The sequence below is a fragment of the Sturnus vulgaris genome, chromosome 1, assembly GCF_052056855.1.
Source record: "Sturnus vulgaris isolate bStuVul1 chromosome 1, bStuVul1.hap1, whole genome shotgun sequence".
Taxonomy (NCBI): Eukaryota; Metazoa; Chordata; class Aves; order Passeriformes; family Sturnidae; genus Sturnus; species Sturnus vulgaris.
This window is the reverse complement of record NC_142243.1, coordinates 134,192,827-134,220,311: the sequence shown is the minus strand read 5'-3', so window position 1 is coordinate 134,220,311 and position 27,485 is coordinate 134,192,827. Positions and strand designations below refer to the sequence as shown.

The following is a 27,485-nucleotide window of genomic DNA, read 5'->3' as shown; positions in this document are numbered from 1 at the left end:
ATTAAAATGAGAAGACAAACATGTTTTACTGCCAGCTCTGCCTGAATTTCAAATGAAAACCACATTAGTTCACTTGTGAATTTCTCGGTCAGTCAGTCTCCAGTGTCAGCTTACACAGTTTAAATAAAACATCTTACCAACACACAATACTGCACAAAAGGATGCTAACAGCATGGGCCTAGGTGCAAGAGTGCTCAAATACTCCTCCAAGATAAAAGTCAGGAATGAACTGGAAATGTCTCTAATCTGCAATAGCCTGGACCTCAGCAGGTTCTGCTACCATACCTTTGTCATTTCACAAACTCTTTGGCTCAATTGCCATACAGGCTTAAATATGTTAAGTCCCATAGCCCACAGGTTTTCTGCTCTCACTGGTGTCCTAAGCACCGTGAGAATGTGATCCCAAGCTCAGTATGGTTGCCAGGACATCAAGTCACAGCATGTTTGGTCCCACTGTTCCTCATTTGTTTATATGCAGAAAAGGTGGATCTCGAATTCATTATTTTAGAGGCACAGGCTCACCTCCTTTGGGCACCTACAAGTTAATCAGGCCTCAGCAGGCACTAAACAAGGACCTCAACTCTCATGAGGAGGGTGGATATCTCTGCTCCGAGCACGCACAATCACACCTGCTCTGACATAGCAAGAGTCTTGTCTGGGGTAAACAGTTCTTTCCTAACTTAGAATGAATAATACAATTATAAACAGAGCAGAGACATTGGTGAGACACTGAACTTTACTGACAGCATGACAAAATCCATTTCCTTTTTCTGTTTAGATGCTTTTTACACCACCTGAAAACTTGATGCAAAGTTGCAGCTCGCAGTAGGTTTTACCATACATTTTTTTTCTAGCTGGAATGTTTGCTTACTGCCTACTGGCCAGCCAAACAGAAAGGATAAAGCAGGAAGGAAACCTGAAGGATCAGTGGGTTAATTTCTCAAAAGGACTTGACATTGAGTACAGAGATGGCTCAAAAAGACACAGGACATCTGTGCTCATGTCACATCATCACCTCCGAAGGTGAATGCACCCCTGAGAGCCTGATGCTTCACAAAGCAGTACTAACATTTCTCTTACTGCTTTAGGTTACTTGGAAATGCAAATGTGTTGAAGTTAAGCGTAGGTGCTTAAAATAAGGTTTGCAACTTGAACAATTCTGAGTATCTGTTTTGGTGATTTCAACATTTCTTGAAGCAACAATGACTTTCAGAATGCTAAGTCTAAAATACAACAAACCTTTAGGAAAATATATAAAAAATATGTCAACTACTGTTCTTCTGTTTTCCTTAACATTTTTCTACTTTTATCCCCCAAACCCCAACTGCTATATGCAAAAATCCAGATAAAGCACTTGGAAAAATTATTGAAAAAGGAGGAACAGAACTGGATATGCTGCAAAAGTGGTCAAATTAAAAAAAAACAAACAAAAACAAAACCAACGAAACAAAACAAAAAAGAACCCCCCCAAAAACCCTAAAGAAGGTAAGACAAAAGTTATTTTCTCCTTTAACATATTTTAATAATAATAATTAATATCGCTTATAACATAAGCCTGTCAGACAAATATTATTTCAGTTCATGGTGATTGTTTTTAATAAATATGTTAAAATCACATGGAAGGAGTTAATGAATTATGTATAAATCAAGCAGTATATTAAATTCTGGTCAATCTATAGATGAACACAAGTATACCTAAATATGTAGTTACATCTTGAGCAGAATCACTTTTCATCAGACTTCACACACTTTCTTCAGTGTCCTACAGCAACCCTCATTTTCAACTAAGTATCAGGTTTAACTTTAAGTTACAATTTGTTGCAATACCTGTGACCAGTTATGTTTCACAGGTTTCAACCTAATTTTAAACTGTTTTACTTTAGACCTTTGTAAGAGTAACACCACCCACTGTTGACTTCTCACCCAGAGTTCAGAGATCCAGATTTGGGTTTGTTTCAATTCAAAACTTAAACTGAAATTTTGGCCTGTGGAAATGGCACCTTTCTGCTCCCCTGGATTTGTACTGTGTTTTGAAACACTTTGGCATAGAGTGCATTGTAAGAGCTTGGATCTGTAATGTATTTTATTGCCTAAATACCAAGATGGTTCCCATTTTTACCAGAGTAACGCAGTGGAATGAGCATGGCAAAGCACCCATTAAGGCTCCAAAAGGAACTGAGTACTAAAAAACCTAAACATTCACTTGTTTTATTTTTCTGTTTCTTGGTTACATATTCAAAGTGTGTCCACTACCACTCCCATTATCATCAGCAGGGGGCTTGTAAATAAGCCTTTGCCCAGTGTTTAAAAAAAGTGAGCTTGTCAGTGGAAGTAGGGAAGAGATCCCAATCCACTTCATTACTTAAAGAAACAGAGCAGGACAGCAAAAGAGAATCAAGTCCAGGCAAGCACCTTAACATATCTTTCAAGTCTGCATTTGAACACTTCATAACCTGAATTGAAATGCCAAATTTTGAAATACACCAAACATAATTCAGGGAAGATAGCCTATTAACTGGTTAGAAACATTGTTAAAAATGCAGATAACATAAAATTAAATTAAATGCACCCTAATTAGAAAATTGGAACATTTAACTTGGTAAATATGTGTTTCACGAAGCAAGACTCACAGGTGACCTTATGTAAACCAAGCAGTCATCAGGGCAGTTACTCTTCTTTCCCTGCCCAGTGATCAAGCTGCTGAAACTCTACATTCATGCCAGCACTGAGGATCTGTAGACACCACAAGCCAGAGCTACTGAACTGCCATCTCAGAAAAGAAAATCTCTTAAATAGATAAAACCTCTTGCCTGGTTTGAAGGTCAGAGATAGACATTCTTCTTCTCCATTGAAGCCATAAAAGTACAAAGTATAAAAAAGCATTGTGGCTCATTAGGTACTCGAGCAGCAATTTCGAGTGCTGCTGTAACTGAGGTTGCATCAACATTTTCACAATAAAATGTACTGCCAGAAAAATAATTCCCTGTTGTAAACTGACAGAGAAGACTTTGTAGCAGGCACAAATCCTTCAGCACCATGAGTTTGGTTTGTATGATTTTTAGCTAAAAAGTTGGAAGAAAAGAGAAAGCAAGAAGAAAAGTTTTATAAATGGAAGTCAACAATGTAGAATTGCATAATGTTCAAACAGAATTTGTGGAGCAGACAGTTTATTCCAAACATACATACAACACCTGCTAAACATAGCCTGAAACCTGTTACCTGAAAAAGACTGAAAAGCTAAGATGTTTAAAATATAGAAGAGCATGTGAATAAAAGTTACTTGTTTTAGGGATTTCTTCAAAAGGGCTGGTTTTTTTGTTTGTTTATTTTATATTTTCAAAGAAAAAAATGAGGAGTTTTTTGTATATTTTCACCCACCTGCTCTGGGTACTTGCTTCCAACTATCTCTGCCACAGTGTTAAAGGATAGAGAGTCTGGGTAAGTCTTAGCTCCCATCCTCAGGTGCACAACAATCTTAGTGCCACGGAGAGACATTCGTGACATCATTTCAGCATCTTCCACAGAGATGCAAGCAGTGGGAATCTGGGGTACATCAGGCTGGTAACTCTGCTCCCCAGTATGTGGGCTGTTAAAAAAAAAAAACAATCAACAAAACACAGTTTTAACAACTTCGTTCCTGTAATGTTTTTACAATTGCCATAGAATTATTAAAAATATATATATATTCATGACCATCCCCACATACTCTCAAAAGGGATATAGCTACAATTTTTAATAAACCTTTTGACAAAATATATCAAATGTTTTTACACTAGTCAAAATATCTGACTTACTATTATCTATGTCTAGAAATCAACTCATTGTCAGGTCTATTTAGGTCATTGTCATGCTTTGATATAACACTCTATTCACTGCTTTACCAGAAAGAAAAGCAATGAAAAGCCTAAATGACCAGGTTGCCAGAAGTGCATTCTTTTTCCTGTGACAAGTAATGAAATTAAAGTTCACTATTAAATTTTAATGCTATTTTCCAAATAACAGAATTGCAGAACAGATTAGGTTGGCAGGAAGCTCTGGAGATCATCTGGACCAACTCCCTGCTCCAGTGGGCCACCCAAAACCAGTTGCCCAGAACAATGCATAGTGCACAAAAATCTTCACCTGTGAGCCTTCTCACAGCAACAGACACATTTTTTATACATATAAACAGACAAAAAAGTTTAACTTGTGTTATTTTTAAGTCTTCCAAACTGGAAAAAACACCCCATTTAATTCCTGGAGGAGATATATCAAGGAGGAAAGGAGAAACCTACTTTGTAAGGTTATAGATAAAAAGGTAAAACTTTAAATGGGAGACATTATTCAGTTCTATTTATTTAGAAGAATAAATCCTCCTCAACAATAACAAGTCATATTGTAATCAATAACATAACCTGTAGAGTAGGTATGTATAAATATTTATTTCACATGGAAATACTGAAATCCAGTTACAGGGGTCTTGCTAGAGCTTCTTCAGAGTATAGGCCAATCTATCTATTAGGATGTTATTAGGATCAGGATATTATTGCTCCCAGTTGTTTACTGAACCCCAATCAAAGGCCAGTGTCTCTTCCCATCAGCTTTGCAGGTCAGGTGACCCATGGCTCACCTTTGAAATAACTTTTAACCTGAAACTTGGACTCTCCTGTGCTATGTAATACTCCCCAAGTGGGATAAACTCATGTAGACCTATAAGTTCAGATCTTTTTTCCTTTTTTCTTTATTCTTTGTCAGAAAAAAAAAGGCACTTCTCATCCCCACTTCTAAACTGTGATAACTTAATATTTCTTTGAGTGTTTGGGGATAAATCCAGCATGTTAATCAAGAGACTTTCCAAACAATGTAAAATAAACAGACTGAAAAAAAAATTACAATTTCATGTACTAATGTTAAAAAACCCCAAATTCTACATTCAACAATTGAGCAGAAACTGTTTGTTTATGGTAATTTTAAATGAATGTTTTTGCCTATATCTTCTGGCAAGTTTGTGTCTTAGTACTAACATGGTGTGTATGCTGAATTGCAGTAATTCAAGTTTCACCACTGATTTCAAGGTCCTTGTTATTTCTCACATGCTCAAAAAAAGAAATCAGTAACACTGTATTTTCTTCTCTAGTTTAAGCAACAAGCACATTTCTTGCAGATGCTCCGGATAAGGTTTCTGACAACTCACTATGATCCACATATGCTTACACACCTCAAGTGAAGGAACATTTGCAGGTACAAAATTTACCCAGCTAGCCCAAAAAATAAACCTTGAAGTTACCCAGAAGTGCCATTTGTATGCTCAAACTACTACTCTGCCAAGATTACAAAAGTAAACCCTACTACCCAAATTAAATCATACTGGCACGGGCAGGCAGGGCCAGCAACAGCTCAGATGATACTGGGACCTGACAGGAATAGAGGACTGCCCAAATTATTTCTACAAAAAGGGAAACAGACCCTAAGCACGAGCAGTGCAAAGACACAAAGCAATACCAGAGTACTGTAGATTCCTAATGCTACAAGATGAACCCACATAGAAAACATTTGTGGCAGACACTAAGCATCCTGGGATGCACCTGATTAAAGTTCACATGCATGCAAAGCACATCATGTAAGCATATCATGTTAAGTATATCATCTACATAATAAATTGCTTAAGAAAGCGCCAAAGAGTACATAAAAAAAAAAAAAATCGAAGTAAAGCAAATTAAGTGTCTTTTATGCAGAGATAACCAAGAACTGGAAGGTTACTGACCATATGGCAAGACCTGAGCAAGAGCTAACAAAATAGAAACTACTAGCAGACTCTGTGTAACAGATGGAGAGAAGCATTCCTGAGTTTGGCTCACAACAGGGCAAACAGGATGTAGTTTGGGAAAATCAGAGAAAGAATTTTTTGGGGGGGGGGGGAGCAGGGGATGACAAGAAAGGTTTTTTTCATCGAGTCTGAACAAACATGATTTTGGGACTATTATTTCAAAAGAAGAAGGATCTTATTTAAAAAAAAAAATTAAACTGTCTTGCATTTACTATTCCTTGCACCTTGAAAAGGAAATTAAAGGAAAGCATCACATAAAACCAACTATAGAGATTATAAAGAACCCTGACTCTGAATCAGCATTCAACTTTACAACATTGGTACCTACAGGTAAGCAAAGTGCACATCTAGCATTTCCCACTAACACCTGGGAGTGATGTTAGTGTCTGCTTCAAACACACTCTCTGAAAAATGCTGTTATCCAACAAACCCTAAATTAATTCTGCAAAACTTTAAGGGTAATTAGGCTATTTCATATTTGATACCCCCAGTCCAATATCATAGTTTGGCGCTCAAAAAAGATGGTTAAGTACTTTTTCCATTATTTTTATTTACTTAACAAAAGCACTTATTTCGATTTTACATCTACTGAATCACCTCACATCCATATTTAAACTATTAATTGAAAACATCTTAATGTTACTACAAACTCATAGTCATTTGGCCCTGACATTCTTGTTCAACACCTGACAAAATTCAGATAAATAAAGCGTTTGAGTTTTGCTTTTGATAAAGTCCTACATTTTACATCTTGGCAAGTATTTAAGAAGAGTGTCATGATATGAATAAAAGCAGAGAAAAAAACCAACTCAATATTTTCTCTGTTAACAAGTAAGAAACAGATGTGGCTTGTATCTTACACAAAAGTGTAAAGGGAGGATAAAAAACTCAAAAAGAAGCTAGTTAATTTCTCTTCTGAGTAAAACAATCAAATGTGGAGAAACTAAAAATTGTGGATGAAAAGATGTGCTGCTGGTGTCAGGTCAGTTCTAACTCCTCTTACTGTGGTAGCTCGCACGCTACTCGCATGCTCCATTACTTTGCTCCTGCACTTCCAACCCTTATCTCTAAGATAAGCTAAAATGCCTAGGGAAAAAATAAACTGTGTAAGAACTAGTGCTTCAAGCTAAACTGGATGCTCTGATGGAAAACAGATCTCAAGTTGAAGCCTTGGGAAGTGATAGCAATCTCCTACAGGGAAAAGTAAGCATGACATTACAGGAACTCTAACACGGCTAAAAGGAACAAAAGACCCCAACCAATCAAAACTTGATTATACAAAAGCTTAGAAAGATTTATTTCAGCCATAATTTGTATACACATACCCCCAATGCATCATTCTTCACATCAACCTCAGAAAGTAATCTAGAGTTGGGAAATACAAAATCAATGTTTTCTAAGTATTGCCAGTGTTGTCTAAGTTTGCTCATTCAGACAAACACATTGCAAGGCTCTAATTAATATTTTCCACAGGACCCATGCAAAATTCACAGTATGAACCACATGGAAACTAAAAATTCAAATCAGATTAGCCAGTTTGTTAATATTGACTTAATTAATAAAATACATTTCTGAATAGAACCGTGACTACATTAATCACTAACTATACCCACAGCAAGATCACAGCCTTAACTCAGTAACAGGCTCACATCTTCCACATACTTTGCTTTTGTTTCTTCACTTATATATTCTACATATCACAGAAAATCCCCTCATCACATACAAAGCTTTACACTTTAAAGGGGGTGATGGAACATGCTGTAGCAAAACAGAAGGAAAATTACACATCTTGCCCTCACAGTTACCTATGGAGAGTAGCTATTGGTGATTGCCTCACTGCTGTAACTTTCTCTGCATCACGAGCAGCATGACAAAACCTCAACTCCACACAAGTAAATCCCCTTTTCCAGCACCATAAAGTCCTTACAAGGCAGAAGTCACCCTTGTCTGCACTCCAACTGTATGTTCTTCCAAGATTCTCACCATTATCTGGACAGAGAGGCCAACTGTAATTGCAACTAGTCAAAATGTCAAAAGTATTGTTAATCTTCTCAGAAGAATTAGATCTATAAAAATAAAATCAAGACTATTCTCCATTTACAACCACTTGGCAAAATATGAAAGAAATAAATTTAGCCTAATTTTGTGTTTCTGTCATCATTTGTACCAAGATTCACTTGCTTTGCTTGCTTCTTATATTGTCTTTGTGGGAGTTGATTGTTGGCTTACAGTAAGTTGAAAAGATATCAAGACTGTCAAATTCAAAACCAAATAGGAATACGCACAGAAAATTTTAAGAAACTGAAGAGCAAAAATACTATACAAATATGGAATTAAATATACTAAATAAATTAATTAAATAGTAGAAATAAAATAGTAGTCTTTTACAAAGATTAGAATATCTGGAAACCAGCCACACAGTGTCTCTTCCAGATTTCTTTGCACCAATCCTTAACTGGTGCAGCATCAGCACAAGTGTAATGGAGTGTAAGAAAGGCTCCAGAAGCTACCAGCCTTATCAAGGAAATTCCCTTTGAAGAAGATGGGAAGTCCAGTTACCACATGGACTCCATTTAAATTAGCATTTAGAAATTTAAATTTAGAAAACTGCATTTAGTGAGTTCTAGGCACTCAATAAAATTAAGCTTTACCAAAAAAGCGTAATAGCTTTGCCTTAATTATATATGTCCTATGTTACAGAACGTAACTTACACATATATGTTTATATTTCACTATAATATTCAGTAACACAAACACCAAGAGAATTCTTCAATAAGTAAAAATAGTATGGATTAGATATGGTTTGCCAAACAAGAAGCAGATAACAACTCTGAATAGAAAAATGATCAAATGAAATTCAATTAATTCTGCCCTGAGACTGTCCAACTGCTGGGAAAGTAGAATAGCTTTCCAAGAATCTGTAGAAAATAAAAGTTTGCATCAGCTGCTCTTCAACTGAAAAATAAACTTGCTGGATTTTACAGATATGAGGATGACTCCTCAGCAGCTGACATCTTGAGGGAACTATTTAAGCCATACACCTGTTTGGCCTCCTGCTCAGTACGAATCACCAAGCTCTGTCCTGTGTTTATATCCCCGCCTTGTGAGAATGCAGCTGCCTGCTTCGCACTACAATAGGTACATTAGGAGTGGGCTCCTGGAGTGAACACCACTGGCAATCCAAATTGCCAGCAGCTGCAAGGATTCTGGCTTCATAGGCTTTGTTTCTAATTTTTTTGGTTGAATTCCTAGCTTGTCAGCCTCGAGCACAAGTCTTATTTATATCTTCAGTGACCCCCTCTAACACCAGAGACCAATGTGCACAGAGAACAAATTCAAAAAACCTCACTGAGAACAGATGTTGTATTTTATACCCACAGGAAGGATATAAATAAATCCAAACAAACAAACAAAAAATAATTCAACCCCAAAACAACAAACTCTCCTCATTTTCTTTATTTGGAAAGCAGCAAATCAGACAAAGAAGCATCACAAGGCTAGCAATACAAAAGCAAACTAGGAGCTCGCTGTCTAGAATACTGCTCTTCATACTGTCTCCATTTAATGATGTCTTTCATTATTAGAATTAACTTTTACATCAAAATTATCAAGCACAAATAGGTGTGAGGAAGCATTAGAGCTTTCAGGTACCATATCAGTCCTTCCAAGTCTTTGATTCATTAGAGATAGGGAGCAGCAGAGAGGGTCAAGCTGTCCCACACACAGGCATATACACACACACCAGAAACATGACTCAGCCCTGGTAATTCAGCCTTAGGGCTCAGTACAGGAAAACACTGAGGATCACTTAGTGCAACACTGCAAGACATAACAGAATAAAAAGTGGAAATTTTCTTCCCAGTGTTCAGGTACTAAGTAGTTATTATTCCCCCACCCCACAAAGTACACTGTGCAAGAAAATGATCTTCCTGATTGTGAATGATTGTTAACACTGATACCATGTATATAACTTCATGAATATTATAAACAGAAAATCTTGAAAAAAACTACACCTACTTAGAAAGAAGCAGAACTGTGTTTTACAAGCTAATATACACAGGCTGAATTACTTGCAGCTGTCAAGCTAAAATTTCTTCCTCTAAAATATTCCATACTACACTTCTGTGTAAGCGTAGTGGAGTTACTTAAATTATTCACTGGAAATTGTACTTGTTTCAAATCTAACTTGTCTATAAACAGATGCTGAATTCCACAGGACAAACCCAAATGTGTGCAATTCATAACTATTTATCAAAGCAATTGTTCTGTAAGTGCAGCCCAAAGATCACCCACAGTTTGCGAAGCCCTTGTACACTCAGCTCTCAAAGTGAGCTTTTAATAATTTCATCTGCATGAAGTTAAAGTTTCATTGACCTGCAGGTGAATCTTGTGATGCAGCCCATACACTGATTAATACCATTATTAACAAAACTCCTGTTTTAAGGGGACAGTGCTTGATCCCTGCAATGAACAATTGATGGTTGATGTGACCCAGGATACACTGCAAATCACACAGTAGCACTTCTTGCTGCCAGAGCTATGAAACTGTTCAGCAGCTTTGCTGCAAAAACATTGCTTAAACAACTTCTCCTTGGAAGTTCATGATTTGTCAAATATTTTGGGGAAAATAGACCTATCTAGGACCACCCTTATGAAACCTTGACAGTCAGACTGTCCAGCTCACAAGCTCTGCTCCCTGTTAACCTTTGTAATGGCCTGAAAAACTCATGTGGAAATAATAGTGCATTTGTGGCTAAAATTTCTGCCACAAACATATTTGGACTAAAGTTAAACAAAACCAAAAGCTTCAGACACCTTATGTGGGAGATTCCAGAGGACTGAATGGAGTTCTCCTTTCCTTTCTCAGGAAACTTCCACAGACAAACGTCACCGACAAGTCTAATGCTTTCCACTGGTGTTCTCCAATTTCTTGTCATCTTATTGCAATTGCCTGGATTCTGGCATCCTTTCACTAACTGTGAAGTCATTCCATTAAGTAAAATCAAAATAGTGAAGGAATAAAAAATAACACTATCTGGGAAGGGTTAAAGGAATCCATCACTGACTCACTCAGAAGTACCATACACAGATTTGCATGACTGAAACCTAATCTAAGACACTGAAAAACAGTTACACTTCTAAAAACATAAGTTGCAGCTGCACTTGTTATTCCAAGTAGCTCTGCTAATGTTTTCTCATGGGTCTGCCTATTCACATTGCATTTCTGGCAAGACTGAAATGTTAGCATTCTCTCAGACACTGCAGCACACCATTTCTGTTTTCATAGATTGTCTGCATTATAAACTAAACTTATAAAAGAAGAGGGGGGAAAAAAACTCCCCATAGTTTTGTGGAATTACAGCCTTGGATGGTCTCTCAGATGAACTCCACTGCCCAGGACTCTGGCTGCATGTGGACAGTGTTGAGTCCCTTCTCAAGATCTTTGAGCTTGAGCACAAACCTACATGCCTCTAATGCTCTTCATGGAAACAGAGAGCATGTTACTCAAGTTGCCTGGTCCCTTCACATAATTTCGGGCACTCCAGTGTCCCCCCAGTAGCAATTTCAGCCTTCTCAAAACCCCAAACCGGGAGCCCTAAAAATTGTTCTTTCCTTCTATAGAGACTGCAGATAGGAGCACTCAGACAGAGATACAAATTGTCCTCAAAGAAGGATCACAAACTGCTTCCTGAAGAGGTGCAAGCAACACATAGACTACAGAAGAACAACTAAAGCCTCGTTACATCTCTCCTGGGAATTCACTCTTTCCAAACTCAGATTTTTGGCAAAATCACATTTGAATCCCAGAACCTGATTTCTAAAGTTCATGTTGCTCTTGATGATATAAAACTGTTACTAAGAAAAAAGCCTTTTACTTTTTCAAAATTCCAGCTCCTTCGTGCTCTTTTCAGTGGGTTTAACTCTCTCATGGTGAATTAATACTGAATTGAACTGAAATCCTTTGAATTACAGTCAACAAATTATTTTTAAACGTTTTTCATTTGAAAATACAATATTTTTACATAATGAACTGTATTCTCTGTCATCCACCTCCCACCAGAGCATTCCCACAGATCTGAATCTCAATCTAGCAGAATTCAACAATCAACCTAAAAAAAACACAAAACCATGGTTATATAATAGATTATTTATCAGCAGTAGTTACCCACTGTTACGTGGTAATACAACTGTTACTTGGTTTTGGCACATGCAAATTGTTGTGGAATCCATTCCTGACTACTTAAACACAGTTTAGAAGAGTTGACTGGTAACGTCGTCTTCTTTAAAGGAAACAATGTACAAACGCTATCCTAAATTAACATTCAAGAAATATTAATATTGCTTATAAACAGGGAAAGAGAGATAATTCTGTGACCTGCTCAAGATCCCACAGGGACACAAGGCAGAGTGATGAATGGAACTTCAGAACCCCTGGGTTTTATTGATTTGCATGATGACTCTCCCTCATCTGACAAAAATATCCTTTTGCTCTTCAGTGCACAAATGTCTAGAATTAATCTGGATTTTTCAGAGCTAAACAGTACATAGTTTTAGTATTTCTTGTTGGAATATTTTTGTGTGCTTCACTGTCTGTGATGGGTTGACTTGGGAAGAAGAAACTCAGAGAGAAGTTCTCTCTAAGGGAGCTTCCCATGTGGGGGTTGGAACAACTTCAACAGCCATTGGGAGAAAGTATATTTAAGTATATTTAAATTGGCAAATTAAATTTTTTGAAGAAATAAGATTAAACCAAGACACAGTCACAGCTTCACAGCAAATTAATGTGAAGAAATACAAATAAAAATATGTCAGAAATTATGTGGTTCCTTTCTGCTCTTTATTCTTAGAAGAAAGGTTCTTCTTTTGCATTCACAATAGATTACAAAGCCATGAAGTGCAGTCAAAGCTTAATCCTGCTTAATAATAATAATGAACAGAAGCATATAAAAGACAACCTCTCTGTTTCATCTGTTTCACTGGGTATTTGCAGTATTCACATTAGACAGCAAAGGCAGAAGTACTGTGGGTAGTGACCAGGAAATAAAGGCAAGGTGAAACAGTTTAGCAGAAGTCACAGACTCTACTCACCTAACCAGCTAAAGGAAACAATCTATAAATACCGAACAAAAGTCAGATTTAAAAGGCAAAGTCAGAAGAGAACAAAGTTACAGCTTTAGGTTTGCACCATCATCCTAAATATAGAAACAAAAGGAGAGAAAGTATTAGACGCCTGGAGGAGTGGACAACAGGCAAGTAATCAAAGCTGGCATCACTGGCAGAGCAGAGACAGGAGCTGGCACCTCTCATTTAATAAACCAGATGGAGAAGGATTTTCACCATTTAGCCATACCCTGCAGGCAACACAAAAACATTAGTATTTGATGCAACAAGATGGACACAATAAGAGAAATGCAGGTGACTGATTGGATTTGAAGGAGAAAACAAATTGGAGAAAATGATTAAAGTAATTGAAATGGTTACACTTCTAAAGCACAAGACATTGCTTCTACAGGGAAGAACCCATTATTACTGTTGGCTATCAACAACAGCCTACATTTAGAAAACAATTCTAAAAAGCTGTGAAACAATTCTGACTTCCTAAAAACACAAGTCAAAATTTGTGTGCCATACTTAGTAAATACACTGTAGTAAAGAAAACACAGCAGGGTGAGGCCATCCTATGGGAAGACAACATCTAATGAAAGAACATAGAAATACCCTACCATATGGACAAGCCACAAGTAAGACTGTGGGAAGTGGAAGTAACAGCAGAAAGAAGAGGCCACCTGCTCTCTGAAAAACAGTGCAAGCATTCTTGTAAAGAGAAATCATCATATGTTGGAATAAACCATACACATTTAATCACATGTTTAAGCAAGCAAGGCAAAACAAAATGAGGAATTAGCATTTCCAAATCCTCTGCATGCCTGGAGTGTTGACCAGAGATTAACTTTGTTAACAGTTGACTAGCAATCAAATATATTTCAAAATTGCCACCTATATTTGGTTGCTTGTTTGTTTTACATAAGTAAAAGACTATACATCAAAATAAAATTTTATGTTGTATACATGCATATGAATCCAGCCAAAGTCCCTGTGAATAGCTGTGCTCACTTTTGGAAACCTTGAAAAGAGCAAAAAGTACTTCAGGGGCTTTAGAGCAGATACAACATGTTTCCTAAACAAAACTTCAATTTATATAAGCTGAAATGGTTTTGCAATATGTAGATAAATTTTAGTAACATCATCAAAATAAGAATAACGCCAAAGAGATGCAGAAAAAGTATCTTGAGTAATATAGGAAGTAGAAACAATACTCAGTGTGAAATAAGAACTGGAAAACCATGAAAATAAGAGAAAAATAGATGAAAAAAAATTGGATAGGATGGTGAATCTATATAATAGACCTCTGTAACAAGCTGTTTCAGCATTGCCTAGACTAAAATTTAAAAAGTGAGGCACTGTGTACCTTAAAAGTAATCCCAGAATACATGAAGAAACATAGGCTTTATGCTTTCTCTCTTCACTTTTTTTTGTTTGTTTGCTTGTTTTGGGGGTTTTGGTTGTTTTTTTTTTTTTTTTTTTTTTTTTTGTTCTTTAATGGAAAAGGGAGACTTTTAGGCTAGGACACCCCAAACACCAATTCTGTATCATTCAAACATTCTGGGACTATTTAATCTTTTCCAGTTGTCCAGGGCCAAATGCTTATGTGCTCTGGATATGAACACTCCAGATAAAATCCACAGTTACTGCACTTTTACAGAAGAAACATGGAGAATTACAAAGAAACAAAATAACCGTCCACATACTTCTCAGATCTTATCAGCAGCTGAAAATAAATACACAGTTTGAGAAACAAGTTCACTGGCACTGTATTACTTGGATCCCTCTCTGTAATCATTATCTGCCTTTGTGCTGTCAAGTTTTCCTTCAATCCTCCACAAATATGGTCACCACATACTAGTGAGACACTTGCTGGTGTCATCAAGAAAACTGAATATTGTGAGGACATTAAAACAAACCTGAAGTTGATAGGTCAAGACATTATAATAATGTAATATAATAATGTCAGAGAGTTCTGAACTTACTAACAGCTTTTCATAGGCATCACAACTCATACAGACTCAGAAGAGGTTGGCAGCACTGAAGAAAGATGGAGCTGATTAGGGGAGAAACAGGAAATCACGGGAAATTGCTGAAGTTCCTGGTGCTCAACCCACAGCAAGCACAGCTGTAACTCCTTATAAGCCAGTACATGAAAGCCAAAACTTGGAAGTTTTATACACTGAACATCTTTATATACAGGAACCAGTAATGCAAAAGTGGAATAAAACTTAATAGCTGCAGAATACTATCAAACCTAAACAGTGGGTGCTCATGGTACTCAAACAAGATCAGAATTAATTGTGATATGCGTGGCCATTCAGCCTCTGACATAATGTATGACTCAGTAATGTTGGGAAAGTCCAGACGACAAGAAAAAAATCAATGGAATAGTACATTGCTAAAGATTTGCCTTGGGAAGTTAATGGTGAGGAAGCTAGGATTTCAATAGAGCTGTTATCCTCAGAGCATCTTTCTAGATAACAGTCTATCAAAAAAGATTTTACTAGCCCTCTATCTACCTCTACCAAGTTACAGGACATTGCTTGTATCACTGTATGCTAAATGGATGAAACTTCACAATTACATGAACATATACCTGAACAGGAGGAGTCAAAACTAGAAGGAGGTACAGAAAGCTCTTATTGGTCTCATCATTTTCGTTTTAGTGATTTAATTTCATACAAATATGCCAGGTGTATGAAATTACACAGAGATTTCAGATGTCACATCAGGCCCCATCTACTGGAAACAAAAAAAACCCCACCAAAACCCAGTTATGCAGTTCAAAGCAAAAAGAGGAAAAAAGTTTGGTAAAAGCCAAAGAGCGATTGAGACTGAAAAAACATCTACAGATTTCTCATTATTAAGAAGTTTCCTGAAATTTGACTCCTTAATTGCTGTGCAAATAACAAGAACCCACTGTAAATATGATCATCTCCTAAAACATAGGCTCCATTTCTTCTAATGGATTTTTCTAAGTCTCTTTTTGACAGCTAGGCTTTGCTCAAAAATGAGCACAAAGACAGCACTGCAGAATTCAGTGTGGCATGTTGGCCTGAAGGAGAAATAGGAAGCAAAGTAAAAATTAACAAATTGTCAGTCAAAATTTACAGACATCCTGGAGGGAGAGCCTCTAAGTGCAGAGCAAATCCCACAGCACACCACCAATTCATATCTCTAAGGGCACCAAGACAACATGCACAGCGCTATAAAACATAACTAGAATCTTTCCACAAGCTCCCCAGAGACCTATAAAACACGGGCTGCTCTTATTTTCTCTTGTTAGACCCCAAATAAGGGTTTTATCCTTGGTTCCTGCTTCCTTAGTAGAACAGGAGACAATACTGCTGTATCCCATTGCCACAGGATATTGCTTTAGGACAGTCTCTCATTGAGATGCTTCTTGCAATTAATTCTTGCTCCTAGTCTAATCCAGTAAGTGAAAAGTGATCACAAATAATCAATGGCACCTCCTGATTTCTTCAGTCGTGCTACATCACTACTGTTGCATCTCTACAATCATCACACTGCTTCCTGCTGCCCTTATGCTTTATGCATTCCCCAAGCCTGCACAAAGCAGACAGAAGATACTGCCTATTCAGCATATCACTGCTTCCCCTCTGCAGACAGAACGGGTCCCACAAAGAAAGATTCCTAAGACAGCAGCAAAAAATTGGGTATCCTGGCATTCATAGTGGAAGAAAAGGCAGAACAGGAGGGAAAGGAGACTTCAGGGTTCAGAACACAATAGGAAGATACTGTTTCAAAGACAGAAAATTCATTTTAAGGGCCAAATGCATCTCTTTTGTATTAAAACAAAACCAAAACCAAACAACTAAACCTACCCACCAAACAAAACCAACCAAAAAGTAAAAGAAATCCTAGTAAAACTACTGTATCATCCCAGAATTCAGAAAACATGGCAGAGCAAGAAGAGGAAGCTGAATCCATCACTACTGATGTGAATAAGCCCTTACTTTTCTTGGACATGGAGTTTTAGGGAAAGGAAGATTATCGCCTTATCTCTCATGTCTGGAACCAAAGGCAGCAGACCAAGCATTGGAAGAGGTGATGTGGTAAAAAGTCCCTGTGGTAGCACTTGAGAGCTGAAAAATGCCACTAATGCACACACATCATCAACAAGGTTGAGAAGGGCATGACCTGTCTAACAAGCCATAAGGAATACAAATGAAACCAATTTATATACAAAAAGGTATACATGACTATACATGGTAGGAGAAAAAAAATGAAGTGAGATTTTATAAAAGGGAAATTAAGATTATGGAAATGCAATGGAAAAGAGATGGTTTTCAAATTCACATACATTCCATAAGATGATATACTAGTCTTGTGTCATATGTACTGACATGGATCATCTATGTGACCTCAGTCATAAATCTTGAGTTGCACCATACCATTAATGACTTCAGCTTTCATCCAGACAAAGCTTTTGATTAGAGTTACTGAAGCTTCACAAGCTGGTGGTGTGTCTTGGCCACTTGTAGACTGAAGGAGGGAAGAAAAAGTGAAGGAAAAATCTTATTTCAGGTAAGTATAAAATGCTGAATTTAGACTAAAAAGAAAAGAACTTCACCAAATATGTGTCCTTGTTAAGTCTCTACACTGTGTCAAAGTACTACTTGGTCTGTTTTGGCCTTGTAATATGTTCCCTGTTGAATTTCTTGCATATCGGAGAGATTGCTCTGCAGCATCTAAAAAAACATTATAACAGGGCTCTTGGCATTTATCCTGAGGGTTCTTGGGAACTTCCTTTTTGGGTTCTCAGAAAAGCACTCAATTTTGCTTCTTTCTTGAGCCCTTAAAGGAGTTATTATTACAAGATACAGTGTTATGACATTATCTAATCTGTGGTTCTTGAACAACAGAAGTATTTACTGAAAGTTTTAGATTCATAAGAACACATTCACTGAAGAATACATACTGGAACATTTCAATAGCTAAAGGACACCTTTTTATTTATGAATTGCTTCAAAAATGTACAGCTAGGAAACAAAAAAGCCTAAAGGCTTATGGCTAGCTTATTACAATCAAATAATTTCAGGAGCCTTACAGCTAAACACTTCACTTTTCCTATCTTCTTTCACTTTGATTATTTAATAAATAGAACAACTGCTGCGAAAAAGCAGAAAACAGTTTTGTCATCACTACTTCTTCAGTAACACTGCCTGCTGTAGCATGGGAGTGGTCATCCAGATTACTGCTCAACTTCAACCATACCTTGTAAACTGAGTATTTCCAAAAACAAAAACATCCACTATGAATGGGAACACCCATCAGTTTATTTTACACTACAGTAAGGGTATGTATCATTAATCTCAGCACAGTTAAGTTATTCAAGCAGAAAAAAAGAAAAAGTAAGTACCCAGATTTCTACAAAAGGCCAAATATTATAGATAGTGTTGAATTACTACAATAATACATGTAATTTGAGAAGGTTTTAAAGGTATTAAAAACAGTTCTTTTACCCTTAACTCCTAATACCCATGTTTAAATATTTCACCACCAAATTGCCAGTGCTTCAGAGAATTGTTACTGAGGAAAGGAGCCTACAAGAAAGACGGAGAAAAACTTTTTACAAGGGTCTGTAGTGGTAGGACAAGGGAGAATGGCTTCAAACTGATAGGAAAAATGAGTGCTAATGTCTTCACAAAAGACTCAATGGATGGGGGTCCTCGATAGCAGAAATAGGATGTTAATGTCTTCCGGAATTAGTAGGTCTGATAGAACCAATCAGAATGGCTTTGCAAACTTTAGGAGAAATGGGTGTCAATGTCTTCAAAATGAGTCTTAATGTCTGCAGGAAAACCAAGCCACTAAGTTTGTTACAGAACCCAGACAGTTAACTTTAGGGTAATAGGAGAAATGGGTCCACACGAATTATTGCAGAGAACAGATAGTCTGAACTTCTTATGGATCCACAAAACCCAGATATCCTGAACTTCCAAATTCTAGGGGAAAATGACAATATATGTTTATGGGGGAATACGTGGTTGGCAGTTTGGGAAGGCTGTACTTTCCTAGTACCTCATCAGTGTGGAAAGGAAGAGGGCAACATGTGGTCGGGAGTTAAGGATAAAAGGAGGCTGCATCCTCCAAAACCTCGAGGGACCCCACGGGTCCCTTTATTAGTATAAAGTAGCAGGACTCCTCTGTCACCCTTGTGGACACTCTCATTTCGCAGCATGGCTTTTCTGCAAATAATCTAGACAGAATAGGTTTAGATTAGACATTAGGACCAAATCCTTCACCACAACTGTGTTGAGGCACTGGAACAGGTTGCCTAGAAAAGCTGTGGATGCCCCATCCCTGGCAGTGTTCAAGGCCAGGCTGGATGTGGCTTTGGGCAGCTTAGTCTAGTGGAGGGTGTCCCTTCTGCTAATTACCTATTAATTACAGTTACCTTCTCCTACATAAAAATTCCCCACTCTTACATGCTATCAATAAAGTAGCAAGAGAATCATTTAACAGAAGAGGCAGACAATGCCACGAGACACAACCACCACATAACATTGCAATACCATGTAACTACTGTCATCTCTTCATAGGTCAAGGAAGATGTGGTTGCTAATTTTATTTCCTATTCACTTAGCAATGCTTTTCAAAATTAATTAATCCACTCCTTGAAACTCAACAGCAAATACTTGTCACCAATGAGTGTCATGAGTCCTTGTACAAACACATCAATGAGTTTTCCTGAGGATAATGACATTCATCCCTTCTTGCCCTTATTAAGAATTGGGATGCTTGAATCCCCAGGGTGTTTTATTACTGCTTAGTTATACTACCACACCTTAAAGAAAAATAAACTGTCACCAGGTCAAACATTCCCTTCACACTTTTTGCCTTGACAATGTGGCAGCCACTTGCCATTTCTGGAACAAGGAACAGCCATCAAGTTACCAGCAAAAGAACACTGATTTAATTCATGTTGTGATTTCATCAATTCCACCTTGTCAGCAAGCTTTAATAATGAGCCCAAATAAGCATACGATGTTAATGACAGTACCTAGTTTTAACCTATCAATATTACTCATATTCCAAGATCACCTAGAAATCAAATCACAAAATGGCCTACATTGTTCCAGCAAATAGAGTAATTAAATAACAATAAGCAGTCCCCTGTTAAAAAGGGGTTGAAAAATTTGAAAAACAAACAAGCAAACAAACAAAACTCCTCAAACAAAGAAATAAAACAAAAAACTCCATCCATCAAACTTGATGTAGTTTAGGAAAAATTGTGAAATTCCACCTTCCATGTACCTGAAACTGGGATAGTGCAGTGTGAAGAGAATACTTTCTTCTAAGATGATTCTTCCAGGATGTTTTGGAAAACTCCATAATCTCATTATCATTTATTCATACCATCAGTGAACATGTAAACACACAGGCAAAAGAACTAAAGGGTCTGGTTGACAATGCAGTAGCATACAAATTGTAAGAATGCAAGACTTACTTTCACATTTAGAAATCTTTTATTAGGTTTTTACCTTTCATCTCTCACCCTTCTAACACACTACTCCCTGCAGCAAGGCAGTATTTCCCACCAGTCAATTAAAAAGGCAAGTGACTTGAACAAAGAGTGCTCCAGACATTGACAGATAAGAAGCACCACATCCAGCACATATTCCATCCAGAACAGCACACTGCTAGGACAGACAAGGGGACACACAGCTGATGATGAGAAGAAAACACAGGAATATGCATGGAGAGAAGAAAATCCAGCCTGCCTACAGCAATACCTACTTTTAAAAATAAGAGAAACTGATCTAGTCATCATTGAGTAACCAAAAGGAGGGACTGGACCTGAGTACCTTCTGTATTATAGGAAAAAATACATCAACCAATACATTCCATATTAAAAAGAAACCCTAAGTGAAGGTAATTGAAGAGAGTACAAAAAGTACACAGTAAAAAAATGCTTCATAGCAGCATCTACACTTGAAATTGCTTTTGGAAATGACACCTCTGCTCCCAGTATCAATTAAGGATTCAATACTTCTAAATAAATATGCATTTGGCATCTACTTCCATTCAATCTTGAAAAGTTGTAATGCCAGTTCCTTCAGTCTCCACCTCTAAGCTTTTTATTACATACTAAATGCATAAATACTGTAGCAAACAGAAAATACTGTAACTTTCAACTGAACAATCCTGCATAGCACAGTAACTACAGACAGGACAGATCATCTTCTGGCTTTCAGAAAATCAACACATAGATTGCAATATTCTTTGATTATACCAAATACGGCTATTTTGAAACCATATATTTTTTTTGTAAGACTGTTTCTGAAGCACATTCCACTATCTGTTCATTGTTATGAGTTTTATTAGAAAATTTTAAGTATTAGAAAATACATTGTAAACATCACATTTGTTGAACACCAAGAAATATACTAGTAATAGTTTGGATGGTATCTGAATTCAAGTGCTTCATATTTCAGAAAGCATTTTTAACAGGTAATTTTGACTTCTTTAGAGGAATGTGGAGCATTTTCATGGTTCAACCCCAGCTGGCAACTAAGTACCATGCAGCTGCTCACTCATTATTTCCGTGAGTGTAATGGGAAGAAGACTCAGAAAAAGAAATACAAAAGCTCATGGGTTGAGGACTGTTGAGAACAGTTAAACAGTACGGAAAAAAAAAAGAGTGAAATATTATTAAAAAATATAATTTTAATTGCAAAAATCCCCCTAACAACAGCAAATAAGTAAACCCCAAGAAAAACAACTGATGCACAATGCAAGCGCTCACCACCCTATGTCCAGCCTGTTCCCAAGAAGTGATTGGCCCCTTCCAGCCAAGCTCCCCTCCTCCTTCCCCCCAGTTTTCATATTGAACATGACATCCTATGGTATGGAATATCCCTTTGGTCAATGTAGGTCAGTTGTCCTAGCTGTGCTCCCTCTCAGCTTCTTGTGCAGCTCTTCATTCACAGAGCTTGAGACACTGGAAAGTCCTTGACTTAGGGTAAGCACTACTTAGCAACAACCAAAACATCATTGTGTTATCAGTGTTGTTCTCATGCTGAATCCAAACCACTGTACTGTACCAGCTGCTAAGAAAATGAACTCTGTCCCAGCTGAAATCAGGACAAGCATATAAAAATGCTACCAAGCAACTACAGAAGCACTCCGCATGTGTTCCAATAAAGTTGGCTTTACTGACTTTTCTGATTCTCTGAAGCATTAGAAATGGAGAAGCTTGCATACTTATATTGCTGAGGTGTGACCACTCATGTTCTCTCTGAAGAAGTGGATTCAAGCATGCCACAAAATGCCTCCCAAGTCACTTCCCAGTTCCAGTCTCAAGAAAGACTCAAAGCTATATCATGCTTTCCACCTACCAACCTAGACTTCTGCAGAAAGAAAACCTAGGCGCAGAGATCAAAAAGAAACCACGGTGTTACTTAAACAGAACACAAGTCTAGGTTATGTCGTGGCACAAATTCAGTGAGCGATTAGCTACTGCCAATGACTCCTCTGTGGGTAAAGTTACTGAGAGGGCAACTAGGGGAGGAATAAACAATCTGTATTGCTCTAAACATGTACTTTCCAAATAAAGAATGTTACAAAATATAGCACCTCTTGTATAAAATGTTCATGTTGTCTTATGTAAATGATTTTACTAACAGAGCTCTACAGTTGAAGCAGTCAAGCTTTGTGTCTGGTATCACATATGTCCTGCCAGTCCTGTTCAGGGACAGGATGGTGGCAGGCAGATGGGCCTGTCTTGACCCAGTCCTCAGTCCAGCTCTGCTGCCTGGGCCTGACCAGAACTCCCATCACAGCCAGCAGGCTCCTATGCAAAGATCACTGCAGGCATTACGGTCACCAGTAACAGAGTAAGATTTTAAAAACACTGTGTTAAAGGACAGTGTGCATCTGTCAGCCTTCCACTATATGGCTGAACCCTTCTCCATTTCCTCTCTATGCCTCAACTAGTCTTTTTCACAATAGATAAGCATTTTAAGTGTAAGCTTTCAGAGTTGGAAAAAACTCCCAGATAAAAAAGGAATTCTGTTACCAACCAGAAGATTAAAATATATAATTTCAGTAATGTAACACTACAGGGATAAACAAATAATGTACTAAGAAATCTAAAAATATTTCCATTTAAAAAAAAAATCATTATTTCCACATACCTTACTTAAAAAGCAGTGTGAGAATTACAAACCTTGCTGGTGAAGTGTTCTAAATATTATGTTCAAAGCAGACTACTCATTCATCTAGTACAAGTCAGCCTCATATGCTAGGAGAATTAACAATACATTGAAAACTGTACACAGACATTCTAGTCAAACACACAGAATGATCAGTTCAAATCATCACTGACAGCCTGTTGCTACCAAAGACATTTGGCTTTGGTTCTTCTCAGAATATTTATGGCAGCCTTGAGAATGCAGAAAGTTCTTTAAATATCATACAAATCTTGGATCAAGAACAAAAAAAATAAGAAAACATTCTGAAAGAATGACAAAGCACGGGGGAAAAGAACTGTTGTGAAGCCAATAGTTTCGAAACCAAACACCCACTCGTAACTGGCAATGTTTAAGACATAGAGAACAAAAATGCCTGCCCAGAAATGACATTTCAGCTAATATTGAAATGCGAATTGTAGGAAGAAAAGAGAAAAATTCTTACCTGTGAATAGAAAAAGAAGCAATAGACCTAATGAGGGATGCCACTGCTCCAACTTTAGCAGCTTCCACTGCTCCCTGTAACCTGTATTGGACAGTTTCACCATAACTGATGAAAGGTTCATTGTAGACAACAATCTTCCCCTTGGCCTCCTGAGCTCGTTTGTGCAGTTCATCAAATGAGGCTACAACTATGACTTCTGCTGTAATTCCTGAAAGAAAACATTAAGAGTGGTTTTAGCAATGCTTTACTATAGCTCTCCTATGGCCACTTCTAACAGACAGAAAAGCATGGGCTGTGCAGAACTCAAGAAATCAGCATTAGGTTTTCTCCTGAAAAAGGAAGACTATATGAAATGTTTCATCAGGGATTGGTACAAAATAGATGTGATAGGACCATGATCAAGTAACACACCTCTGTAAACCATGCTATCAGGTTGGTATTAAAACATAACTTGAAGGGCAAGATTGGGGAATTTTGTTCTCTGCATATGCTTTCATGCCTCATTGTAATCATTTATAGTACAAAAACATTTGTAAAAGCTGCCTATGGGATTAATTAAAAAAAAGATAGCAATCTTTCCATGGAAATGTTTTGATATGTTGCTAAACAACTCAGTTTAATATAAGACAGCTGGAAGCCCATATTTTTGGACTGTAACTCCTATATAATTATTTAATCCATAAATGAAATTAAATTAAAGCTCTGCAGCGTCAACAAATTTTGTAATAGGCTTAATAATAATAATAATAATAACAATATCATTTTCATATTTAAGCCAGGTGAATATAGCAGTTCTATTGGATCTCCTTCTGGGACTTTTTCCAGGAACCCACATTTCCCAGTTCATGATACAGAAAACACAGGCAGGTTCTTGTGCAGGACTATTCACACATGGCAAGTTAGATTCCACCCAGATCTTTGTTTTTAATACTTGGAATAGTTTTAAACTGCTGTATTATCTTACTTGAAAAAACAAAAAATGTTATAGATAAGACAGAGAATCCTTCTTACTTTTAAGGACATTAATTGAGGAACTGTATTTCACAGTATTTGAGACGTAATTCATTAAAATGATCACAATGCTTAAAATTTAATTTTCTTAATTGGTTAAAGAGATAAGTAAAGACTGCTTAACAACATGGGCTGGTAATTTGCTTCTAAATACAGAAGAAGTAATGGATGTCTGAAGTTTTAGTATTGTACATTTCACCTAAGAGTCACAAAATACATCAATGGAAACTGAAACTAAGAACAAATCCTATAGCAAGGATTTGTCTGAATAAACTGAAACCATCATGTTTTTACCACAATAAACAAGAAAAACTCTTAAAAAAATAGGAAGGAAATAGGTCTCCCAGCATCAGTATGCCCAGGCTCATGGCTTTTTAAAGATGATACTACACTTCAAAACCTTAAAGAAATCATTCCACAGAAATTTGGTTTCATTTAGAATGTACCACTAAGAGTTTAACAGACATTTACTGCTACAACAAAAGTGAGTTTTAGCTACAAAAATAACCTAGTGTGAGAGGCATAAAAATGTTAACTATTCAGATTCTTACTTTAACCTGGCAATGTTTTAGGGAGGCAAACCGAAGAATCACCTTCACATATTACCAGCTGCTGTTGGCAGGCAGGTGAGCATACTAGCAGACTCCAGCTGCTTGTAATTAATGGCAGGTTCAGCCACCTAGCTAAGGAACATCCCAGCAAAAGGATAATTTTGGGTATGAAACCATGCCACTGGAAATTAAGCCAGGTATCTGCAAAATTTCATTTTCCACAAGAGGAGTTGTGGTCTCAGTAGGCTGATACTGCAATTTCTATTTTATATTGTCTTTCCCCAGTGGTCCACTTGGATCATGCAGCAGGCACTGGAAGGACACATGTATTGGTGACTGTTTGTCAAGGGAAACAAGGAGTGTAACTCTCCTGGGCATTACTGAATACATGAACAAACATTTCTGGAAAGTTTTTTAAGAAAGCTACAGACAGCTAGCAACTATAATTCCTAAGAAATATGATGATGAAATACATTTATGGCCCTTCCTCAATGACAGGCATCAGGAGTTTGTACAGTGAAAATTACTGGGAATTTGTGCTAAAGGAAAGCTAAGGGAAAGAACACGGAGTCACAAACTCTAGCTCAGTACCTCTGAATGTCCCCAAAGAAGCTAAATAAAGCCATCCTTTAATAAAACAAAACAAAATAAATGTTCTCTCTGCTAGTTTAACTTAATGGCAGCATGGTATACATAAAGCATGAATTACAGTGCTTTCTGTAACAATGTAAAACTTCGCTCTTGCCTAGCTTCTGACTAGATCAATTACTTCTTTGCATTTTAGTGTCATTTCCTATCATTTCAGATTCTTCGACTGAAGTGACAAGAGCAATGTTTATCTGAAACAAATATGTGGATACACATACACAAACCACCCTTAAACCTTCTGTGCAAAAGGAGAAATGAAACAAAACCCCCAACAGTCTACCTGTTTAAGGAGAATGAGTTATTTCCTTTAGAAATTGGAAATGTCTCACCTTCCTGAGCCTTTAAGCAGACTAATAGAAACCCACCCTAGCATCTCCTCCCAATTCAGTGTCTCATGGCTCTGCTTCCCATGTTGAGAGGTATTGTCTCTCTTCCTGACACCTATCATTATATTATTGGCTGTATGTTATTGAACAGAATTCTTTAGAAACCCCATGTAAGGAGGGAGACAGGTTGCCTGCTTACTTAAGCAAGATATAAAGATTATAACACTCAGTTCAAGAGATGAATACAGAGTATTTGGAGAATTAGCTAAGTAGAGGGCATGAACCATAGAAAGCAGCATTACAAACATGATAAACTTGGCTGAGTGTATAAAGCTGAAGACTATTTATTTGATCTCATCATATGAAACACATTGTTGGGTTGGGTGAGTGAGCAAAAGAATCTGGGTAGTACAATGGGTTTCCTCTCATTTCTCGCATTAAACAGCAAATTGTACTCCATTCTTTCTGAGAATTAAGGTACAGGAAGGGTGTTCAGGGTGGGAACAAGCAGGAAAATTTTCACTTACCAACAAAATTATATTTTACAAAATCGTCTATACACAGAAATATATGTTTCTATCTCAAAACTTGAATATGTCACAACTTTGATGACCAGTTGACATAAGTGGTATGGCATGCATTAGTACTCTAAAATCGGTCACAGTCAGGATGAATACAAGACTAATTATGTATATATATTTACACACACACATATATATATAAAAGCACCAATACATCAGCTGTGTGTAACACTGCTGTATAGAAGTCTGATCATCTCCTCACAGCTGTTTACCTGCCAGCAATGATGCAAGAAGTAGATTAGTCTGAAAGAGATTCCTCACAAGATAACTTTTCCCCAAGATTAACTTTAGCTAATATTTAAGTCATTTAAGTATCTAGAGATAGAAAGAAAAAAAGGAAAATCCACTCTATTATCAGATTTTTAAAACTGGTGAATCTTCATTAAAACATCAATGAAATTTCATACAGAATACATTTTTATTTGTCACTATCCCAGAAACACTCTATTCACAAACACACAGAAATTCAATCAAGTTAGTTACAATTTATTACTATATTAAAAGGATTTAGTAAACCCAGAAAGAATTAAATGGTATATTTGCATACTGTTTAATCTTATTGGATACCAGTTTCCTCATTACTTAACTATGGCCTTACTCTCTTTTTTTTTCCCCCATTCTCACTTTTGTCATCCATGTAATAGCATCAGTACCTTGGAGATTCAGTTACAAAGCCAAATGCAGTCAACATTAATTTGACAATAAATTATTTTCAATAGCAGCAAGCAAACAACTCACTCTTATGGATCTCCTAAACTTCATTTACTTCACACTATCACACTGAAGTAAGAAT

General features: G+C 37.0%; 1 protein-coding gene across 1 annotated transcript in view; it reads right to left on the bottom strand.

The window, feature by feature from the left end:
- The window catches only part of CPQ (carboxypeptidase Q), a 141,998-nt gene that overhangs the window by 88,863 nt on the left and 25,650 nt on the right, over window positions 1-27,485 (bottom strand). Inside the window, exons 3-4 of the mRNA XM_014879795.2 lie at window positions 23,576-23,783; window positions 3,379-3,586 (exon numbers count right to left, since the gene is read on the bottom strand). Of these exons, the coding sequence (XP_014735281.1) occupies window positions 3,379-3,586; window positions 23,576-23,783 (416 nt within the window). The remainder of the gene's footprint in view (window positions 1-3,378; window positions 3,587-23,575; window positions 23,784-27,485) is intronic.